The sequence below is a fragment of the Strix uralensis genome, chromosome 14, assembly GCF_047716275.1.
Source record: "Strix uralensis isolate ZFMK-TIS-50842 chromosome 14, bStrUra1, whole genome shotgun sequence".
NCBI classification, from domain to species: Eukaryota; Metazoa; Chordata; class Aves; order Strigiformes; family Strigidae; genus Strix; species Strix uralensis.
Window position 1 is genome coordinate 7,303,222 of NC_133985.1, and position 23,373 is coordinate 7,326,594.

Consider the following 23,373-nt stretch of genomic DNA (forward strand, 5'->3'; position numbering starts at 1 on the left):
GGCATATCTGTAATCGACATGTTAATTATTCCGCTGCACTTAATGACATTTTGAAGTTCTAAATATAAACACACCAGCCTTCGCTTCTCGTCTATTCTAACAGTCCTTCAGCCACATAAACCCTCTCATTAGTACTGTTTTGAAGAGATCTGTTTAAGCAGTTGTTCTTACTGTTTTTTCAGTGCAGGGTACTTCAGAGTGAATGTTTCCTTGTTTATTTTTCCTGTTTTGCTTCTGCAGATACTTATAACTAAGGAGGTTATACCAACGGGTTGATTTCTCTCCGGATCTACATATTTCAGCAAGGCTAATTTGTGCTCCACCCTATTGAGTGCAAAAACACAGTTTTAGTGTAATACTAAAATGAACAACTACCATACCAATAAGAAGAAGTAAGAGTGAAAATCCAGAACTAATTGACTTCGGCAAGTCTGACAAAAAGAAAAATTGCCCTGTTTATCCCCATTTCACCAGCACTAGTAATGCTTTATGTTTAAATACTTTTAACATTGTCTAGGGCTTCCAATCCAAGTGGCAAGTGTTTCATTACAGCTCCTGTGTACAAGAATCCAGAAGTATGAACAGTGCTACTGCAGCCAGGATAAATTATGGACAGAGCCTCAAAGAAAAAGAGAAAGGTACAGGAGATGAAGACTCCCTTTCAAGAAATTTGCAAGGCTGACAAAAATCAGGCCTCAGACCGAGATGCTTTATTTAGCTTTGTATATTCCACTCCTCTTCATCTGCCTTGTCATTTTTTACTGTGTTACATTTAGTAAACAACCTGACATATTCAAAACCAAAGTAAAAGTGATTTGCAATTTATCTAATCTGAGTGGACTCCGCTGCACCAGCCCAGTCCAGCAGACTGCATGCTGAGCACACCTCCTGCAAGTCAGCGCGCTCCCGCCTGGAGCTCGGGTGCTGTAGGACTGTACATGCCACCAGAAGAGAAAAAACCCATTTGGAACACAGATGCTTTCCTGAACCAAAGTGTGCTTTGCAAAGCAAGTGAAGGAAGAAATGCAGAAGCACCATAAAACATGTACCCCTCCAGGCAAAGGAGATGCTCTGGAACACATGCAGGACAAAACATAGCCTTTTCTGTAACTTAATAGTTGCTGATGTCCCAGCTCAACACACCCTACTCGTGTTCTGGAGTACAATACTCCAGAAATAGTTCTATTAAAATCAACTTGCTCAGGTAATACTGAGCAACAGAAAAGCTCTTCTAACAATAGGGGGGCAGCTGGCTATGGCAATACTAGCACTCAAAAAACTATCCTCATATAGTGTAGATTAAGAGCAGTTTTTAAAAATCCTTTAGAGATCTTTAACATTCTACAGTGGCTTCCAAATTCCTGTAAGTCCATTTACATCTCAATTACATTACAACATACGTTTCCAAAGGAAGAAAAGTAGGTAGGGTTTCACATTAAATTGTGAGAGAAGGGACATCTAGTAGTCTGAAAAGTCACCAGTAGTTCCATTACAAAACATTTACCTAATAGATATTTTTTTTCCTGATCAAAATTGTTATTGCAAAGAACACTACCTGGGAGAGATCATGTAGCTAAAGATTATCAAGAAAACTTTCACAGAAATTGCCATACTGCAGAGCTTAAAATTTTGTCTAATTAAAAAGAAGAAACAAACACAAAGATATTAAAATAGAGATTAATACCAACCAAACATTCTTCAAGGTGAGACTTATCTACAGTGCAAACATCGACTCTTAAAGTCTTCTGGCGTAAAGCCGGGTAAGAGATAGAAACCCAAAATACTTCATTGTACACAAGATTGTCTGAAGCTTCCACTGGTCTTGTGCGAAACAAGCAGCTTGTGCTTTCTGAACAGGGCAGGACAGCCACACGAATGTTCCTGTTGAAAAAAGCATTGCAATCAGTACTACCGTACAGGTCTGCACTTCCCTCCATTGCAACAGCTCCATAAATCTGTAAGTGAAATTCATCCTAAGTGCTGTGGACATTACTGTCCTACCCTATTCTTTGGAATATCAGTCAATTGAGAAAAAAGGAACATCTCGTCACAACATCAGAGACATGAAGTGGCGTGAGTTGCCACAGACTTCATCCTTCTGAATCTTGTAATCTAACATCATGGGATTATGTTTTACATGGTTGTTTACATCTGTGCAACTTGTCACACTGCTAACATACCCTTTTGTAGGTAGAAACAGCCACGCAAGAATGAATCAAATTTTTGTCGGCTTATTCAGCACACAGCTGAATTTAAAAAACTCGTGCCTCGAATGAGTCTAGTAGAAGCTGTACACTTCCCCACACATGCATCTGTGAGGTGTCCAAGGATGAGCTCTGTGGCAGAACAAACGCCCCCTCTCCACTCGATGCAGTTGCTCTGGGCACTTGCTAGCTAGTGCTAATTCCAGGAAAGTCTTTTCCTAGCAAATACAGACTTTTGAGGAAAGAACTGCACCTTATTTCAGTTTGCGAGTTTATTAGTTCATAAATGTTGCTACACATAACAAAGTGTAGAAGCATTTCAGAAAGGGTAAATTTTGAAGAATGTGAAAAACACAAAACCCAACATCTGTTTAATTCCCACTGGATTCTAATACAAATACTTCAAGCGTGTTTATTTCACCCACTTACACTTTTTGATCTTGTTGTAACAGCAGTGCTGGAACATTATTCAGCTGGATGACCAGTATCGCAAATTGTTTATTTTTGTCATCATATCTGAATTGGAAAGACACAAAAAAGCATTATTATTAGAGAAGTCTGCCGTGGACTCCATGAATGAGTATTCCCCTTGTTTCATTAACAGAACCAAACAATATTGAAAATTTACAAAGAAGACAAAACTATAATGAGACCATGGCTTGCCTATAGTTTAAAACAAAACCAGTTTGATATTACATGAAGATGTGCTACCAGAACATCCAGAACTTAGGAATTCAGATACAATGGACTACAGATTTGACCTAACACACATTGCTTTTCCTGAGGTCTAGCTAAATTGCTGTATTGTAACTAAAACCTTTTGAAAGGCCTCATATAATGACTGTAATATAAAAATGTTACAAGTAGAAATACTTGAAGTACACCAGTGCCGATGTTACAGATAACCATTGTTTTACTGTTGATGGCCATAACAAGAGAGTTTTGCGCAACTTATTTTCCCTCAAATCATAAAAAACCTTCCTCTAAGTCATTTAAGGAAGATGTCTCTGTGCCTGCCTTCCTACACCTTACCCACTACTTGTGGGATCCTGGGGTGGTCAGTGATTATGACTGCCATTTACTCTCAGCAGTTCTTCCCCCACAAGCTGCACACTAAAGGAAACTGCAAGCCAGCAAAACGCTTTCTCCAACCCAGCACTGTCAGTGCTCTCCCACTGCTGGTTTGCACCCTCATACCACACTATCACCAGTTGATTTCCACTGACATGAAAGAGGATAACTGGGCCAAGGACCTCCTGGAGTTGAGGGTAATTCTCAGTTACACTACAAAGAGGGCATTAGTTAGTCAGTACTAATAGGACAGGGTAAACAGGATAAGAAAACAACAGAAAGCACTATCTTTTAAATCCCATACATCAGTCTTTGCATTGGAAGGAAAATCCAATAAAAATGTGTAGCACTTACCTCATTGCAATTTGCACTTTAGCTGTCCCTACTGCTTCTGTATCATCACTGTCAAACACCATCACTTCTGACACACATGGTCTGAAAGAAATCAAAGACAATTAAGGACTTGATTTCCCTCTTACTGAAGTGCTAGCATTTAGGTGATACAAGATCTTTTCCTTTCCGTTCAGGGGTTGGGTTATGGATTTTGTAAAATTCGCAGCTAAAAGAAAGCCCATTTAAGAAGTAAGTGCAATCATCCTTAGAGGTATGTATTACAGTGCTTATCAGCAGAAAGTCATATGCCTTCCCCCTTTCACTGCCAGAAAAAGCCACACAAAAGACTGCAAAATAAGGCAGTGGGGGATTTTTAAAGGGTTCCCTTGACTGGATTTTAGTAAAGACAGCTGACTGCCCAGCAACAGAAATAAGACTTAACAACTGCAATCCTGTCCTGCATCGTGAGAGCAAAAGTTTTCAAGTTTGATTAGATTTAAGTCACTCCTTTGTTTCTTTAAGAAATCAAATGCCTTAAGCACATTAAAATTGACAGAGTACACTGACTGGTCTTCCTTGAAACAGCTACCTGCATCATGTCCCTTCCAATGTACTCCTCCCCCAAAGTTTTATGCACTGAAAGTCCCCAGAACTACACTCATTGTCTAATTGACTCAGAGGCTATGCTGCAGCACATGAAGACAGGGTTAGCATTATTCTAACTATTTTCCATATTACTTACCACTCTCTTGCATTTCATTACATTTCAGTACAGAGGAGAAATGTATTGCTCCTCTTACCCTCACCATTTATTAATGGCATCGAAGTGATACTGCAGTCATCACAAAGGCTGGTAAGCCAACAACCCAAATAACATGAAGTAACATCGGACACGCGAGTGTGCGTGCGAGGCCTCCTGTAACTGTCACACGTTATCCCTCCTCCCCTCTGCACAGAGCTCCCTGTCCCACTGAGGGGACACAGGGGCCCTAAGACACCCAACTGTCTGACTGCCTGGCTTGAGCCCATGAGGTCTAACTTACAGGAGCATTGTACTTTCTTGTCAAAGTGAATTGTGCTGTAAACATTAAAAATTACTCATATATCTAGAGACTTAATGAAGATAATGAATGAATGAATGGGGGGAATATGAGATGAGCAATTTTTAACCTCTACAGTTGTGTCTTGCAACAAATGACCACGTAATTCATCTCTGCCAATAAAAACAGTAGGAAAATCCATGTTAGATACAGCCAAACTGGGTATCAGTACCTTCCAGGGAACTTTTTGTCAAACCACCCCAGAAAGTTTTAGCAAGCAGTAAGGGAGGTCCAGAAACCCAGCAAGAGCAGTGACGCCCAGCTCTGGCTATAAGCTATGCACTTAGGGGGAGAAGTCCTGCAGAAATCACACACCGAATCGAAGCACTCGGGAACTGCATCGCAGCACGTATACATCCACGAGGCAGTTCAAGGTGCTTCTGCTACGTTCCTTAAACATCCCGAAGTCCTCTCCCACTGACTGAGGGCTGTCATTGACACCAGAACGGCTGACTGACAGGAGGGGAACTTTACACCTGCCAGATGGCTCCGCTACCCCCGTCAAGGCAGCAGTCATGGCTTAGCATCACCTTCACAAACAGACCGGCTGTTCAAACAGTTCTCTGTGAGCCTGCTTTCAGCTACTTCTATTATGGGAAGCATGGGTCATTTTGATAATCAAATTCAACACGCTCATAGTTTTTTCAGAAGTTTTAAGAAATCTGAGATTGAGAACTTTAGCCACCAAGTTATAAAAAAGATCATAACCAGCAGTATTGCAGCTGAATGCTGTGTGCAAAGCTGAGCCACTGGCTTCTTCCTAGAGAGAGATCTGATGTCTACCTTTGTACAGACGCCTCATATACCCCGCTATCTCCAGCAACAGATTCATCAGACACTGCAGCTGACACACACGCCACCTTCAGTGCCGTCCCTCCAGCTGTATTTATACCTATCAGAAAAGCACAGAGGAAAATAAAAAACAGGTGTTAATGAAAACAAACTGTCTGGATCAGGAGCAGCTTTTTTTCTTATCCTCCCCTTGAATTGCATTTTTTCCCCACCCAAGCGTTGTTAAGCAACAGCACGTTTCTGAAGACAGAGAGGACACAGGTAGAGCAGGCTGTGCTCAGCAGCCACCGTGAAGTTAGTGCTTCAGGTACGTGCCTGACTGTCCTGGAGAACAAAAAGCCCCTGCACAACCAGAGGAACAGCCTGTGTGGTGGAGGTAAACGCAGGGCTTCACTGCACACTCAATGCCCATTTAATACTTGGGTCCTGCAGTAGTGTACCCACAGGGTGGGGTTACACACCGGTTGTGCTGAGAACATTACAGCTGGTTGCCCCTGGCATCTCCATGGGCACAGGTCCTTGCAGGCAATGTGAGGAGAGACTTTCAAAGCCCTGGAAAGGCAGGGAGGTACCCATGACAAGATGGGAAATGTGCAGAAGCAGCAGAACCTCTAAATTCTAGTGAAGTTATAAATATGAACCAATAAAATAGTTCCTACTGCAAGTCACCCTTAAGCAGGTAGTAGGCCTTCTGGTCCTCGCTACCCAGAGATCAGCAGCTGAGCATCTGCTACTGATCAAGCTCTGGCCAAGTATGGATTATGTGGAGGGGTATATCCTGCCTGCAGAGCTTATACCAAGTTTAGCCTCAAGGAGGGGAACAGCAAAAAACCACCACCCACCTACCCCTAAACCCAAAAGGTTAGTGTACACAGGACAGAAGATAGGTCCAGAAAGACCAGGTTAATTAGCTAAACATGGAGAGAAGGAGAGATTATAGGATTTAAAGTAGCAGCCATATGCAGGAATGCAGGGAAAAGGAGATAGGGAAGAGAAACCAAGGAAATTGAAGCAAGGAGTTTTGCACAGAGGTGTTATCTCACGTAGATTTCTTGTGCTACAAAACAGGGGAAGATACGCTCTGGAAACTTCTGCAACTTTTCACTTGAACCATCACATTTCTGTGGAGATATGCTTCAGCTGAGAGTCTGGAGAACTGAAGCCAAGGTGGCTAACGAGCACTGGGACGTTCCCAGCTTGTAGCTCTCCCTCGCTGTCAGGGCTTTGGGAGACCTGCTCCAAGAGTGAGGAGGAGCCACCTTGTCACACTGGGAGCAGCTAACCCCATAGCAGAAGTGTGGCAATGCACTCCTCTCCAGAGGGCTTTCATCTTCCAGGAGCGGTCCCTCTTTCCCGTAGCCTTAGGAAAGCACATGCGCCCAAACCAATATATGGTTTCTATCCCATATTTTATTACATAGCAAGTTTGGGTGGGGTTTTTTTGCACAGTCTCATAAAGCCACTTAAAGAATTAAAAACAGCTTTGAAAAAACATTGGTGCAAAAAGCGTGCAAGCTCAACACAGGGTTATAGAATAATACAAGGACTTTTTCTACAATCAACAGTAGAGGGTGCTACAGGTAACACCAATATATTGAGTGCACAAGTGCGATTTGGGCTCATTTATCCATGTATGTTTTGGCAACACCACTGAATGGTAATTTTTCATCTTGGTATTCCCATGGAACCATTGGACAGAAATAAATGTACAGACCTTTTCCCCAGAGGCCAAACCACATGAATAAAAGTTAGCATCTGTAACACAATATATCAGTCATTAACTGAAACAAATGGATCCATTTAATACTGGCATTCACAGTTCAATCCATCCTCCCTCCTGCTGCGTGCAAGGGCCTGGCCCCTGCTGCACTCCTGATCAGAGGCTATGCTGGAGGTATGTGGGCAGAGTCAAAACTATGTTTCTTCTTTCCTCAATGCTGCTTTGTACCTCCGTATTCCATGGTTTTAACATGAAAATAATTTCTTCCCCATTGGCTGGCTTTCTAGATCAAGAGTTTTGTTGTTTGAGTTTTACACGCTGCTCCCAGAAACACTGTGCCAGGAGTCCCTTTGTGTGAGGCTTGCTTACTGGGAAGCAAACCACAACCGCAGGTTCGTCTCCACATGCTTAACCTCTTTTTCTTCTCCAATTACCAATGCCATCTAGTTATTTCAACACAGAAAGCCTTCACTTTTGACTACTTCACCCCAGCACCTTGCAGCCAAGGAAGCGAATGCAGAAGGTGCACAAAACCCAGCAATGAAGTGGGTATCTCTTTGTACAGCAGAATGCTGAAGGGTAAACCTGGATAAAGATGAATGGTTCCCTGAAAAGGATTCATCATTCAGCTATCCTTTTCCTTACTTTCTTTGCAAAGGACTGGAAAGTTCAGCCCTGCGAGTCTTACACACGCACTGAACCTGTAACTTTCTCATGTGGCTAATTAACATAAAATTTGGATTTTCTGTTTTAAGCCTTAAGTTTCTAAAGAGGTATCGTACTAAAAAGAAAGTTTATGGAAGAGTTCAGCACTCTCTTCTATATTTCCATGCAGGCAGATAACACTTCCTAAGTTTTTTCACCATTTTTCCCACTCATATCAAGAATTTAAAGTTTGCTCTTCACTTCCTGCCATCTGCCCTTCCATGGCATCTCCGGGACACACCATGACAAGGCCTTCAAGAGTCATGTCATGCGCTGTCCTCACATCCACGCCATTTCCTCAGAGAACGCCAGACTCTGCCAGATTCCAGGTTTTGCTATTAGTTTCACCTAAATTGTTCAGGTATCACTCAGGTGAGAGAGGAAATCTTATTTCAGCCTCAAAGGTAGCAGAGGTTCTGTTCTAACAGAAACAAAAAGCAAATCCCTCAGATATATACTATTCATCTCTACTTACAGCAACATGTGAGCACGCTTTGCCCATGAGGCCAAGTAGTGACCACCTCAGATCCCGCCACCGTGTTTCGGGTGTTACATTGAACCGCCCCCAAAATGCCTGAGGAGTAAAATCTCATCTCGTTATTGCCCTGAAATAAACTACTTATGGTGATTATTTTGTCTGCTGACTGGCTAACAGCAATAATCACTTAATCTGCTTAACACCTGAGCTTTCACTTTAACAGCCTTGACAAATCTTGAAGAGCTAAAGAGGTTAAAACTAATCAGCACCCAGTTCTAGTAAGAATAATTAGTGTTTCCTACTCAAATGCATAATACCTCTTGCTTGTTGGAAAATGGTAGCTCAAAGGGGAAGATCTGTACTCGTGTCTTCTATTGTATTTTAAACAGTGTCAGCCTTCTTAATGCAGAAGGCCATGATAACATGGTGCTAGTTCCCTCTATTCACATCGGCGGTTTTATAATCCTATGAAAAACAGAAACAAACTGCACTGCTGGTTCATACAACTATAGCTTACAAGTTTATATGGCCTTTAAAGCTCTCCTTCACTGCAGTTACAACTCCAGCTATTTCACTCATCTCCACTGGACTCCCAACTACAGTCACAAGGGCTTCAGACAGGCCCTAGCACGAGTGCCCTGCCTGCTGCCTGCTGCTCTCCATCCACTTCAGCCCAGCCACCATTCTAAAAAAGGATGAACCCTTCCCACCCACCAATAAGCCATATGCATGTATGAGAACATGCACTATCTCTAAATGTCTTATTTTATCATGCTCACAATCTAAACACGTTTTTGTTGCTAAGAGACCATCCCCCTCAAAACAGCAGAAATTCAAGCACAGCCTTGACATGTCTGCTCAGCTGAAGTTAATAAATTCATTGCCACTGATTTACTGGGAGGTAGAGCAAGACCTTGTGCATGCTGAGGTGATGGGGAAAGATTTTTATTATCATTTGTTAACTATTAAGCTAAATGGCTTTCCCAGCCTTCCTCAAAAGCTTGGCCAAAAAGTTTATGTCAATATGGCATTATGTGACTCCCAGACCCAAAACACTAGATGACATTCTGAATAGTTTAGCTCCAAATTAAACCAGGAATCCCACAACAACCATTTGTATTTGCACATGAAATCCCTGTAATTTGTGTACACATGCATATAGGTACACTGAAAACACACCTTGATACAGTCTTCTGCAAGACTCATCAGATCAGCAGTATTTTTCGTGTACAAATTAAAACACCAACCCTTTCTCCCAAGCAAGGTAGAACACACAGTTGAAGACACTCTTCAACACAAAGATATCAAGATGACAGACAGGTTTTGAAATATTTGCTTCTCAATGCTTTATAAATGACATTAAAAATAAATGCATGCATGTGCATGCAAATAGTCTGTTACCATACCTTGACCTAGATGTTTATCTCCTGCTCTAGGCTCTTCCAGTCTACAGTTGCCACTCCCATTGTTTAGGGTGAGTTCTGAGAGATTTGTACTTATCTCTGCATCATCAAAATCCATATGGCTTGAAAACGCATCACCAGTTAGGAGTGGGTCTATCACCAGCGGAGAGCAAGGTGGAGATGGAGAAGAGAGAGATGATCTTGGAGATAGCGATGTCATGGATTTTGGAGTACCAGACAATGACCTCAGAGCCTGTATGCGACTGGTGGTATCTGCTTTGTGAGTTTTTGCTACTTCGTTTTCGTGAATAGTGGTGATACAGCCTGACGGTCTAAATCCAGTAGCTCCTTCTAAGAGCAAGTCAAGCTTGTTTTGATAGTCTGAGTCCAACTGCTCCAACTGCTCCAGGTGCTCGTAGTAGAGGTCAGTGAAACTGGCTGAGGTGGATGAATCCTGGCTGGAAGTGGCAAGGGATCCTCTGCTAGATGCAAGAGAACCAGGGCTGCTGCTCGAGGAGAGGGAAAGCATGCTGGTGGAGAGACTGGAGGAAACAAGTCAGAAAATCATTATGCTGTATCTCCTGATTTCTCAGGAAAACACTGCAATGTCGTCAAATCTCTAAGCCCACATGGTACATTTTGCTTTATTAGCTCAGGCCATATGCATTAGTCCCCACAACAATCCAGAACCACAGTTTGCCCAGCAGAAAAGCTGGGTCACTTTTCAATAAAAATAATATAGTTCATACACATTTTTCTACTCACCGTATCAACCTCATAAAGGTCCTTGTTTAGCCAAAACAACTCTAATGAATAGTTTCAGATCAATTAACATTAGTGACAACATTCTCCTCCCGCATCTGTCTGGAAAAAAATCTATGATTCCTGTTAAGCTCTAAAGCAGACCACAAAAAACAGCAAGGCCCATGCAAGAAGATGAAGTTACTGCAATGAACTGTCTGACCGAATGGAAATTTTCTTCCATTTGCCTCAATCTTGGTCCCAGAGCCAAAAGGCAGTATCACAGCTGCCTGGAACTGGCCCTCAGAGATCACAACAGTCAGCAGCTACCAGAAAGCTGGCAGGATTTACCTATGTGAAAGACTGCTACACGGAATCCAGGGCCAGAAGAGCAAGGGGAAGAGTTGGGGCTGGGCTGTGAAATCAGTTCACACAAATTATTTATCCCTAGAGACTGAGGTTCAGAACATAACTGACAGCAAAATTAATTTTAAGCAGGTGCTGAATAGAAGTCTGTTCAGATGAGAAAGCCCAGACACCACAGCACACTGTTTACTGCTCAGAAGAACCAACAAATCCTCCAGTACTGCCTACAACATATACCATCCCTAGAAATTCCATTGAAACCAACACTCCTGCTCTAGATATTAAATACCTTGCTTGCTACTGACTGTTTAAAGACCCTTAACCCTCACTTCAGATATGGATTAGCTACTGAAAAATTTCTGCATATGTATAAGTGGCTTAAGTTGCCCCACTGAAAAACAGTGAGGATGTTAATAAGTCTAATAATCCCTTATTTATTATTTATGGGGTAAAAGCTAGAAGCTGCATTTGTATAATTATGCCCATGACCTTATGAGAAAAAGGCAGGTATGCAGAATTTAGTATAATTTTGGCACAAAATGTCTTCTGCCTTTGAATGACAGATGTGCACTGCACCAAGTTTGTTCAAAAAAGCCTTTGGTTGAAACGTAAGTGAAACACGATAGATGTTTTTATAGGTGTTTTTGCATTTTGGCAGCATATACAGATCTGTCGAGGACTAATAAATTTACAGCTTTTCAAGTGTATTTCACCATGAAAAGGGAGGGTTTTTTAATTAATCTTTTCCCTATCAAGAACTGGGCCTAACTTCATTTTGTGCATACCTTTGAAGGCCAGACATTTTGCATTATGGGGTTAATATAACAAATGCTTATTCTTATGAATGAGCATGCCAAGAACACTGAGCACGTAGTTAGGAAGAAATTAGTTTCGCATGCTTCTTGGTCACCTCTAAAGATCCCTAATCAGCTAGATGAAATGAAAATATGATGCATTTCCACTGCACAAGAGCATCATAGATAGCTATTCTCCATGGTGGCTTATTTACATGTCAGTCTTGCACTATGATTTCTTTCCAGTCTTTCCAGTGTCATCTGCACAAAATGAAACAGAATCCAAGTGGAGCAGAAGCTACAAACAGAGTAAATTCAGTACACACTGATAGGAAAAACCTCAACAAAACAAAAACCCCAGCAAACTCTTCCTAATCAAAAAGATAAAAACATAGTTTTAGCTAATGATGATTTGGCCTTAGTGCCCGCAGTCATGCATTTATCTGGAAACAGTAATCCTACGCTCTTCCAAAACTACAGCCTGAACAACCAGATGACATTACAACTGCAGAAATATTTCCATATACCATATGAACCACAACACATTCAGGGATATCTCAATGCATTGTCTATACTGCAAGCAACAGCACACTTGGAATTCATTTACAGAAATATTATCATGACATTCATACATTAACGTGTATTACTAAGATTCACTTTACTTGCTGTTGTGAATGTTAAGCTGTCTTTAACGTATTTTATTAATATAATACTTCAGTAATTCAAACATTAGTAAAAAAATCTCACCTATCTTTAGTCACCTAAATGTTACATGTCCAAAACAGAAGGGATTGTGCAAACTCCTGTTGTCAGGCAGAGGCACCACCATGAGGTTATTTATCCCACTCTAAAGCATCCATCTAAACTGAGTGGGACATACAATCATTGAGGCTTCTCTTTCCATTGACTACACAGGGGCCTTAGATCACCACTATAACTGAAAGGCCTTCTAAACCTCTCAGCCGGGAGATGAAATTGTTAGCAGAGAAATGCGGTTACACCGTGTACAGTTAAAGCACCAACAACTTCTGTAAAAGGTTACATACCTTTTCAGCTGGGTGTGCAACACTGCAACTAATCGTGTTGTTTCTTCCAGTTCTCGGACTAGTTGATTTCTTTTGCTATTCAACTTCAATCTAAGAGAAGACAGAAGAAAAAGATGAGCTAAAGCAGCATTTACTATTTAAAATGAGGACTAAAGGAAAATCCTATTTTTTCTATGAAATTCCACAAAAGTTAGTAAGAATACACAGTAAAATGTGGGACATAATTTGTCAAGATGTGTAGCTGTTTACCAACTTCCAATACTCTTAAAATATGGAACTCAATCCTGCAAATATTCACAACAGGGAAAACAATTACAGCTAGTACTATAAAAGTTAATGTTTCTAGGACCAGGCCTCAAAAAAATTCCGACAGATTTTGCTTGCTATATACTACTGCGTTCTTACATTTACTGTGCTAATAAAGGTGTAAATGCTTTCATTTGCTTTCAGCAAGGTCTATGAATGACTAAGGTTTACATGATTTCCTTATTAACCATCTCAATATGGCTTTACATGAGTTATGGACTTCAGCAACATCTCTGTTTCATTTCATACCCTAACTGGTTTGAGACTCAAACATGCACACTTGGGTGCTCATACCCTAACTTAACAGGCCTCTGGACAAGAAATCCTTCTCCAGAAACATGCTGTTTCTTTGGCACACTAGAACAGGACCATATTCCTAAAAATCACAAACAAAAGAGTTCATCTTACAGCAGGACCAGAAACATTTGTCGAACCACAGATATTTCAGGCTGGTAAAAGTCTTGCTGCTGAAACATCCGAGATGCCTACATTTTTTCCAGCATGATAAAACCATGAAAAGACTATATGGAAAATTGGTGTCGTCTCGACACTGAGCATGCAGAAGAGGCTGAAGTAGAGAACCACACAGAGAGTGAATGCAACACACCTATTCCATATATATTCAAGAGACTGCAGCTAAAAGTAACATTGCCATAGCCACCGCATTAATACATCCAGATTGTAAAGTGCTTGTAGGAAATGCCTAATGCAGTATTCATCCTCACTGTACATTCCCATGAGATCCCCCCCTGCAACACAAGTGAAATTAGGGAGGATAGTTGGCATTTTTTTCAGCTAGTTTAGATTCACAGGATATTCCATGCAACTCCCACAGCCCTGTCAAATATCAGTTCCTACAGGAATCACATACAAGGATGCTCAGAACAAACAAATTTAAAAAATTTAAAATTCCATCTGTTGACATTTACCAAGTTCCAGACTGCACAGCAACTGTAGAAGCTGCTGTGAGGTGCCAGCTGCATACAGAAACATTATAGTACACTAACATTATACTGTGCTATTTTGAGCATTTCTTACATTCTCATAGAGGATCCATTTGTAGGAACAACAACCTTTCCCCACTTGGGGAGTAAGACTTGCAAGCGGTTTCTTTTGGGAGATGATTTCAGAAACCCTCTAAGTAGAAACAGTCTCCTGGAAATCTGAGGGCACACTGCTATCAGCATTCAGCCAGGGGATGTTGCTGCTTGCTCCCAGGTACCTCTTGTCCAACAAGGCAAGCTCTGTCCTATGCCCACTAACCTACCTCTCAGTTAGAGCTTTGCTCTGAGTGTCTCTAGCAGCCTGAAGATCTTCCTCCAGGCGCCTTCTCTCCGTCTCCAGTCTCTCCACCTCTCCTCGAGTCCATTTTCTGGGGCTAATAAATCGCATTTCTTTTAAGAGCTCCTCCTTCTCATTAATTAATATTAGACGATCCCGCTCAGAGTCCAGCACGCCAGGCCAGGCCTCACTGTCAAGCTTAGCCAGTTGTATTTTCAGGTTTGCTATTCTGCAGAAAAAAAAAAAAAAAGCAGTTATTCCATGAGGAGTGTCTGAGCTACTGCTCCAGACACACAAAGGTACACCACAACCAACCACATCTTCCACTGCCCTGAAGAAGACTCTCAGCTCAGGGACAACTACCCTCACCCTCATGCCCTCCTTACCAGGGCGCTGTCAAGGGATGGCCACGCCAGGAGGTTGACATGCAGAAGGAGATTTTAACTCAGGTTTGCTCCCAGTGGTAAGCTAAGTCTCTAGCTAACCCACAGTGTCCACCAGTCAGGGAACAGCATAACAGAAATTTTGGATCTTGAAAAATGCTGTCAACTATACTATAGGGTGTCTCATATGCCTTACAGCTAATGACCTCGCGGTACTTGGTGTGGAGAGTATCATGCGGCAAATATCTGATCTTTAATTAGTTTTATGGAAAAGAAATTTATACGATGCAGATAGGCTGATAAAGCTCAGTGGTTACTCAAAAGTTTAGAAACTATTTTTGTCTTTACAATGAGGAAGTTAATCATATGCATACAGGTACTGGAAGAATCCAACTGTTGACTCAACACTGAGCATTCTGGACACATTAACGAGGTATGCTTCTTCTGGTGCAATGGGCACCTGAGGATGCAAAGAGTCAAAGAGAAAACACAATCCTATCTAAATCCAGAGCTGCTCATTTGCATGAAATTTAGTCTTTTTTCATTAGAGGTATCATTACAGATTTCAGTTTAAAGTCTGTATCATTAATCCTTCAGCACCATACCACATTATCTCAGGCAGGAAGATGATTATTAAAGGCAACAGCAATACAGATCTGGAATTTAGCAAGATCTTGATTGATAGCAGAGGAGAGCATAGCTCATGGCATGTGAGAAGGCTGCTCACTCCAACTATCTGCCCATTACCAATTTCCCACGTATGTGAACTGCTCAGTTAGCTTCACAAATGATCAGCTTTGCAATGTAACATACAGAAGGAAGTGACAAAACAGCAGCAGGCCAGGATACAGAACCAAGGGCAGTAATGTCAGTCTTCCCAAAGGAAGCTGTCTCCTCTGGACTCATTGACCTACAACTCTTCTTGACCGGACAGGGTGATCATGGTAGTTTGGTGAGAAACAATAGTACAGATGAAGCTGAGTAAGAGTTACCAAAGACTTGCATTCCTGGAACTTGCACAATCAAAAATGATCAAGTGGGGAGCAGGGAATAGGCAGGGAAGAATGGGCTGGGGTGGAAAAATTACAAAAACTTAGCAGGCAAACAATATCTTGCAATATAAGGCAAGATATTTGCAAAAATAATTCACCTGACTGAAGACTAGAGACTCAAGGCATATATGCCCCTTTGTGTGATTAACTCAGGTTAATCTCTCACTCAGGTTTAGTAAATATGTAAGAAATACAGGTGAAATGCTGTATGTGTAAAATGGAAGTCCAATATTCATCTCCCTTTAAAAAGGGATTTGTGATCTGGTGCAGAATTACTGGACTTAAATTGGGCACGACAAATAGTCGCAGCTACTAATCTGGATTCATCTCTTTCTAGAACTTGGTTTATGCTACACAAGTGCACTGGATGGTGCACACTTCCTCCGGCAAACCAGCACACATGCAGGCACAGAGAAAATTCAACACCAACTAGCAAAATCAAAGTGTGTGGAGTAAGTAATAAGATGCAGATCTGGGCAGCTACACCGACTGCTGAATGGCCTTGAAGAATAAAGCTTTGCCTTCCAAGCTCCGGAGGCCAAGAGGAACTCAAGCCCCGAGAGAGCCTGTGAAGGATTAGACTCACACAGACTGACCTGCCTCCTCCACAACAGGAGATAGACTAGAGATCAGCATTCTGAAGAGAAGCCTCACTTTCTGTAAACCCATTTCCCATAGCAGGTTGCTTACTCTAATTAAAGTTCCATAATTGATAGATATTCAGCTCAACTATTTTTAGGTCTTCTTTGGAGCTGTTTTGTTTTTGAGTGCCTGATTAAGTGCAATACTGTGCTCCAACGAAGAATTAACAGTGGCATTAATTCATAATCCAAGAATTCCTCTGTGCATTTTGAAGGGATATGAGCTTAAGAGGATTGGTTGGCATTAATCTGATCACTTTTGGCATACATTTGCAGGGATATGGCTTTTCCACTGGAATTTGTTCTCTATGCATTTCCGAGTCTAACAGCTTCGTTAAACCAACCTCAAGTTTTACCCTTTGTAAATGATCATTCTTTTTTCCCTTCTCAGTGAAAGGAGGTTTATGTATTCTATTTTTCCAATAAAACAGCATTATTACAAAAGAAATGCTTTGCAGACTGTCCGACATTTGGCTGAAATGTCCAGCTCTTCAGCATTTACTGACTGAGTCTGAACTACATCATTGCTGAGCCATGCTAGGTTTGCACTGCAAAGAAACCAGCAATACTGGGCTCAGGTCATACCATCTTTCTGAATGGCCACTAGCTTGAAAGACTGAACAAAATACAGAACAGGAAGCTTGAGTTTTATTTAACTGCTTTCTTTTTACCTAGAAAAGGTAGTTAGATGATTTATTCATTGACATATCAAGTCTTTTTTTTACTGGGGAAAGCTGACTTATCTGTGACACAGGCATAACACGTAATATTTTTAGTCTCTTGGGAGATCATTTAAAGCACATGCATCTCCACAGAAACGTACATTAAGATGTGTATCCACAACCAGTAATTAGCAATTGTTTATCAGATCAGCCTTTTTTCTCCAGAAAAAAAAATCAAAGCGGGAGGTGTGGTCTAAAAATTGACCAGTCAAATACCCACCGATGTTGCAATGCTGCTAAATGTGACATTAAAATACTCCATTTTAGGATATTATAAAACATATTTTTAAAATCCCAGAGTTACCACCAGTCACACAAAACCCAAGCTGAAAGTTTAACTGTTGAAGGAACTAAAACAGTTCTGAGTAGTAACAACTGAGTTACTACTATACATCTCAAACTGTACAACATAATTTAGTTACGTCTCTGATAACATTTATGCTGCAGTAGTTATCTCCTTGTTGAGATACAGCACTGCCATCTCTTTTGACATGATACCCATTATCAGTTTCCAAACCAATTAAGCTAAAGGTTTGTCACTGCAGTTGCCCTTTGTTCGTTTTCACAGGTTTAACATTATCTGCTCTAGGGCTCTCGTTGTCTCACTGAGCCGTGAAAGGAAAGGACTTAGTGTCGGGTAAGGGAACATGCAGAATTGTACCCAGACAATTCTGGTGTGGTGAAGTTCAGCAAGATACTCACCTCTATCTATGCCTTTAGACTGGCCCACAACAATGGTGTAAACAGTGTCTGCTACAGTCCACTTTCAAAATCATCAGTGCCTCATAAATCTAGTAGTTCTATCCTAATTAATATGGACTCATCTTGATTTCAGGCCTTAAGTTTTACCTTTCTAGATAACGCAGAGCTAATAAGAGAAATGTATTTCCACCATTTGGCTCCCTTCATAATACGTGCATGGGCAAAGTACGTGCTCTTCTATTGTGTTTTTGGAATATTTTAATATGCTGCTGTGGGGACAGGAAACACTTCTAACATCACAAGGAGGAATTTTCACAGGAGCAGAAGGTTCCTTGTGAGTCACTATATCCATAGCATTGTTCCAGCTTAAAACCAGTCAAGGTATTTGTTTCTGCAGCTCCTACTAAAGGCCATGCCCAAACCACAGTGCTCTGATAGCTGGAGATCTTTTCATTTCAGCATCAATTATTCATGCCCATTCAGACCCATCTTTCCTCATGGTAACGTTTTTTAAACTCTGAGAAAATCTACAGATGATCTAAGACAGACATGAGGTATCAAACCTTCTTTAACTGCAAGACTGTGTTGTATGCCCTTCATCATTACTTCAAATGAACTACTGTGCTGCCTCTGTAAGGTTCTGTCTCTTTTTAAAGAGCATATTAATTATCTTCTCAGGTTTGTGATTATTCACTTGTCCCTCCTTGGAAAAGATACAGGCTAAAGTAAGAGTGCTCCACTTCAATCTGAAGATTTAAAGCCAGTGTGAACTAAATTGCCGTCTTCAGCAAAGCTTAAAAGTAAAAATCAATTTTAACACTGAAAAATTAACCACTGCATGTGGAGGATTAATAATTTTAACGTTGTTTTAAAAAGTCACAGTTTGGCAAATCTTCGATTGCCAAAATAGACAGTTCTGATAAAATTGCTCCACCTATGAAGAAAAGTCTAAGTTCATGTCGAAATCAGCTGAGCACACACAGTCTTTGACAACTGCCACAGATACAGATCAAATTTTATGCCACTGAGAAACACGGCCTACTGGCCATGCCAACATACTAAAATGAGAACGTTATGAGTAACCTCTGCCTTAGAGCTCTTATCTCTAACCAGAGACTGGAGAAAAATCCTTCTCTTTGCCTATACCCCAAGTACAGATTGTATCATGCATCTGAAGTTTGTTATTCTGGAATTGCAAAGTCCCTTTAGAGCAGTTAAAATTGAAGTCACCACCATCAATGGTTACATCGCTGAACAAGGACTAGACCAGCCAAAGTCTAAATAATAATGCTTGGTGGTTTTTCATTTAACTGAACAGTTGAGTTAGCTATTAGCTATTAAAAAAAGTAAATCCCAGAAAACTTTTTCTTAAATTGGCTTGTTAAGTAGATATGAATTTTTAAAATCTATTCTTCATTCATCTCAGATAAGAGGGCAAGGGTGAAAACTTACGTTCTTACAGATAAGCAGATAAGCTCTGGAATTGTAGCCATTGACCATATTTTGATATGTTAGGTGTTAACACAATATACATTTCTCCTTATCAGACTTAAAGCCATGCAAACATACATTTCATTTTGAATAAGGTAAGGAGATGCCTTGAGGTACAGTCTCTTTATTAGGAATGGGGAAGCACTGGCAACAGGTAGCAAACCCACTTATGTCCCCACAGGTGTGGCCAGACTGAATTCTTCATGTATTAGTCACTCCTTAGTAATTTCTAGGATGGTTATTTATTTCTTGAATGATAATGTTGGCTCAGAAAGCCACACTGGCTCAAAAATTGCCATGCTTATTTAGCAGTAATGCCAAGTTCCAATCTGAGCGGCCCCTTTTCTAGTGAAACATATCTTCAGAATAAGCCGTGTGACAGCCAAAAGGTACAACAGTCCAAAGAATTACCTTCTCTTTGCCTCTTCATATTGAAGGCGTAATCTCACTTTCTCAGCCAACTGGTTATTGCTGCTGGTAATAAACTGAGACACAAAATATAAAATCAGCAACTTAGTAACCACTCCTCTTTTGATAGTCCCTATTGAAATCGATGATGTTACAAGTTACACCTGCTCTTGTCAAACTCATTTACTAAATAAACCAATCACAGAATAGGATTTGATTAAATTTTTCATGATTTCTTCAAACAGTTAAAAACTCACCAGATTCAGAGGCTCTTTTTGGCCTAGTTTATCAGAAAAAGAAAATCTACCACATATATCTGAGGCTTCTATTTTCATGCACACACAAATAGATTTGTAATCTATATTCTTAACTGCCACTTGAAATCTTTAAGTGCCGCACTGCATTTTGTTTTGAATGACATCTTGCTTTGCTTGTAAAGTCTTAAAGACAAGGGACATCCCATCATGCCCAAATCTGCAGATCTTTAGTCACATGTGTGGCCCTGACTGAAAGTGGCTGCAAATGTTTAAGTAAAGGTTCACGGGAGAGGCTTCTGTGATGTCCTGTGAGACCCACAGTGCCGATCGAGTCCTTGCTGAGGCTGGCACCAACCTGGCAGTTATGATCTTGTTGCCCAAGTGGGACTGAAGGTTTAGGAGTACTACACATCTTTGATGGCATCAAAATATCTGCACATATGCTATCATTCTCACTCGTAACACACTAAAAGCCAAACGCACTCTTAAGGGAAGAGTCCTCATTAGAGCTAAGTCCATACGTAGCTGCTGAGTGTTTCTTGTCTGGTAGCGTATCACTGCTATAAAGAGCTAAGGGAATATTTGTATCACAAGAAGCTACCCCTACAGGCAATATAAAACTTCCTTCCCTTTTATTCCCACCTGGATTCTTCTAATAGAGACAGTGTGGGGAAACAGCAGGTTGCCTTTAGATACATTAACATTGCACACAAAAATGAAGGTCACGCTGAAGTTCATACCAGGAGAAGGCATCACTTCATAGATACTTGCTCATGCTTGGAAACTCATACTAAGGCGGTACTACATATAGTTCAGAGGAATGTCTCCACACGCACTTGGTTTCTCATGCATTACTCACATTTCCTGAAACATCTGTCTGGGAGCTGACATCCAGGTACTGCCGGGGTAACAAAGGGCTGGAGCTTTCCACAGACATGCTGCTGGCCCACAGGTCTGACTGGGATCCTCTGTCATTCACAAAGCTGTCTTTTAACCTGGCTAAGCTCTAAAACCATAAAAAGTCATGAGGTGAGCTCACTTCTGCTCAAAGTACCTCAGCAGCTACATAGCTTTAGCCTAAACTACAAGATTAAGATCTGACCATGTTCACTGTGTGCACTTAAGACTCCACAAACCTGAGGCCAGGCATGGCTGGACTGCACCTCCTACAGCATGAAGCAGCCTTGCCCAGACAGACAGGCTCTCTGCAGGAGATGGCAGACCAAGTGGGCCACAGGGTTTTCATGGCTTCTCCAGGTCAGCTCTTTGACAGCAGTAGAGTCACACTGGTTCATTCCTGACCAATGAACCCTGAGACAAACACTCATCTCTAAGCGAGTGCTTACTACTGTTAGTTGTTGTATTTTATACTTATTTCCAGCATCTAAAGAACAAAAAGGTTGCAGTCCAACCACAATACAGAACTAATTTATGTTAATAAAAATCTTGATTACATATCTGAAATACAAAATACTTAAATTACTTCTCAGCAATTCAATCTGATAACAGTGGCAACACAAAATACTATAAAGTCATCCTGTTTCAATACCTGAATGAGGTCTTGTTTTTCCTTCTCCCCTGATGTGATGGCCTTCTTGAGAGCTTTCATTTCACTTAAAATGGCTTGTGCCTCATCAAGTTTGTAGCCACCTTGAGTATCAGACATTTTCATGTCGATTCTGCACGGAAATTAAAAAAAAAAAATACAGTAAGCTAACACTTTATAAAGTCCAGTTAATTTAATCATCCTAGATTCAATCCTTGAATACATTAAGAAAAACACACTCCGAAGTATAACAAATACAATGGAAGGAACAAAGAACCCTGCTTATCACCACCTAAGTTACTCCACTCAGAAGTACATTAAGCTTCAGAACTGTGATTTTAGCCGTATCACCTCTTTGACTCCTCAGGGAGGATAAAGATGCACATGAAAGCTCCAAAACAGCATGTTTGGGCAGATTGCTGCTAATTACTTTGTTTCTAACCTAGAGAAGATCAGCTTAGCCTTCTATGAGAATTACCATATTTTCAGTCATGATTTCAAAAACTAGGCACAGACCTCACATGTATGGATGTATTTGCTCACGCCACCTAATTAAAAGCCACCTCATTCTTCCCTCTTCTCAAAAGGATTCTACCACAGTTGGCTTTTATAATAAATATGATATTAACCAGTGATATTATTTAAAACATGCAAGATATCTAGTCATACAAAGGTAAGTACCTGAAACTTTTCCTTCGCTTCCACTTCACCCCAAATTTTTCCTCAGTGCCCTAAAACAACAGCTCTTAAGACAATAGGCTGTACTGTGTCACCCATATTGAGCAATACTGAGTAAAACAGAGTAAAAAAGTGACAAGATCCTGGTTCAAAATCTTTTTGCTATCAAGTCATTTTTGATGTGGTCAATCACACACAAGCATTGATTTGAGAGAACTACCCCCATGGCTGTGTACTGCTTTCAGTTGCATATGCCTAAAGATAGCAGCAGCAACATATTTCAGCTTACGTTATTTAGGCAGCTATTTATAAAAGTAGAGGGGGATGCATTACAAGCCAGAGATGTTCTACACTGAAAATAAGATCTTGAGAACAAACTTACTTCTTCAGTGTTTGAAATCCATGCTCTTTGTACTGGAGCTCTTGCTTCATGTGAGCTACTTCTCTCTTGAGTTTATTAACCTGCAGCAAGGTGTCATATTTTTAGAATGGTATTTTATATGAATATTTAGGTACAGCACTACCCATTCAATTCAAAACTTATTCAGTGTAGACAGTACTCTAAACAAAGCTTCCAGATAACCAGTTCATCTCAACAGCAGCTAACAGCCCTGACTGCATCCTCATCAGGACATTATCAAGGAGCAGGGCTTTATCCAGTACCCAGATATTACACCACTTAGTAAGGGGCTCAAGGGAAGTTCCAACATCATAAGCAGAAAAGCTGAGAAAAATTCAAGAGAAACAGGAATGAAACACATGTCGATTTTACTAGAAATGTTTAAAACCTTCCCAGTCATTAAAAAAAACCATTAAGCATCAGGACAGGCGTCGCAGTGCAGTGATAGAAGCCATCCTCCAAGATACCAAACTAAAAGGCCCCACTGCATGAGTAACACAGCAGGATGATAATACATATTGTAAATCCACTGACCCTACAGCTTGCTGTTTTATATTCCTCCACAGAGGCCAGACTGACCTACTTTACTTTAGTCCTTTCTTCTTCCCAAACTGAGCTCTGCATGAGAGCGCACACTGCTGCTGCTAACAACCCGCACTAAGCCCAGGACAAAACAGCTGCCAGTCTCAGGAGAGAACTCACAGCTCTCCGGCGCTGCAGCACACCGAGGAGCCAGCACGCAGCTAAATACGC

General features: G+C 41.0%; 1 protein-coding gene across 2 annotated transcripts in view; it reads right to left on the reverse strand.

The window, feature by feature from the left end:
• The window catches only part of WWC1 (WW and C2 domain containing 1), a 73,593-nt gene that overhangs the window by 7,709 nt on the left and 42,511 nt on the right, over positions 1 to 23,373 (reverse strand). For both annotated transcript variants that reach the window (XM_074883704.1, XM_074883705.1), the window contains exons 5-16: positions 22,603 to 22,682; positions 21,546 to 21,675; positions 20,856 to 21,002; positions 19,743 to 19,816; positions 14,327 to 14,569; positions 12,754 to 12,843; positions 9,810 to 10,348; positions 5,492 to 5,600; positions 3,630 to 3,710; positions 2,634 to 2,720; positions 1,689 to 1,881; positions 172 to 324 (exon numbers count right to left, since the gene is read on the reverse strand). In XM_074883704.1, coding sequence (XP_074739805.1) covers positions 172 to 324; positions 1,689 to 1,881; positions 2,634 to 2,720; positions 3,630 to 3,710; positions 5,492 to 5,600; positions 9,810 to 10,348; positions 12,754 to 12,843; positions 14,327 to 14,569; positions 19,743 to 19,816; positions 20,856 to 21,002; positions 21,546 to 21,675; positions 22,603 to 22,682 — 1,926 coding nt within the window. The remainder of the gene's footprint in view (positions 1 to 171; positions 325 to 1,688; positions 1,882 to 2,633; positions 2,721 to 3,629; positions 3,711 to 5,491; positions 5,601 to 9,809; positions 10,349 to 12,753; positions 12,844 to 14,326; positions 14,570 to 19,742; positions 19,817 to 20,855; positions 21,003 to 21,545; positions 21,676 to 22,602; positions 22,683 to 23,373) is intronic.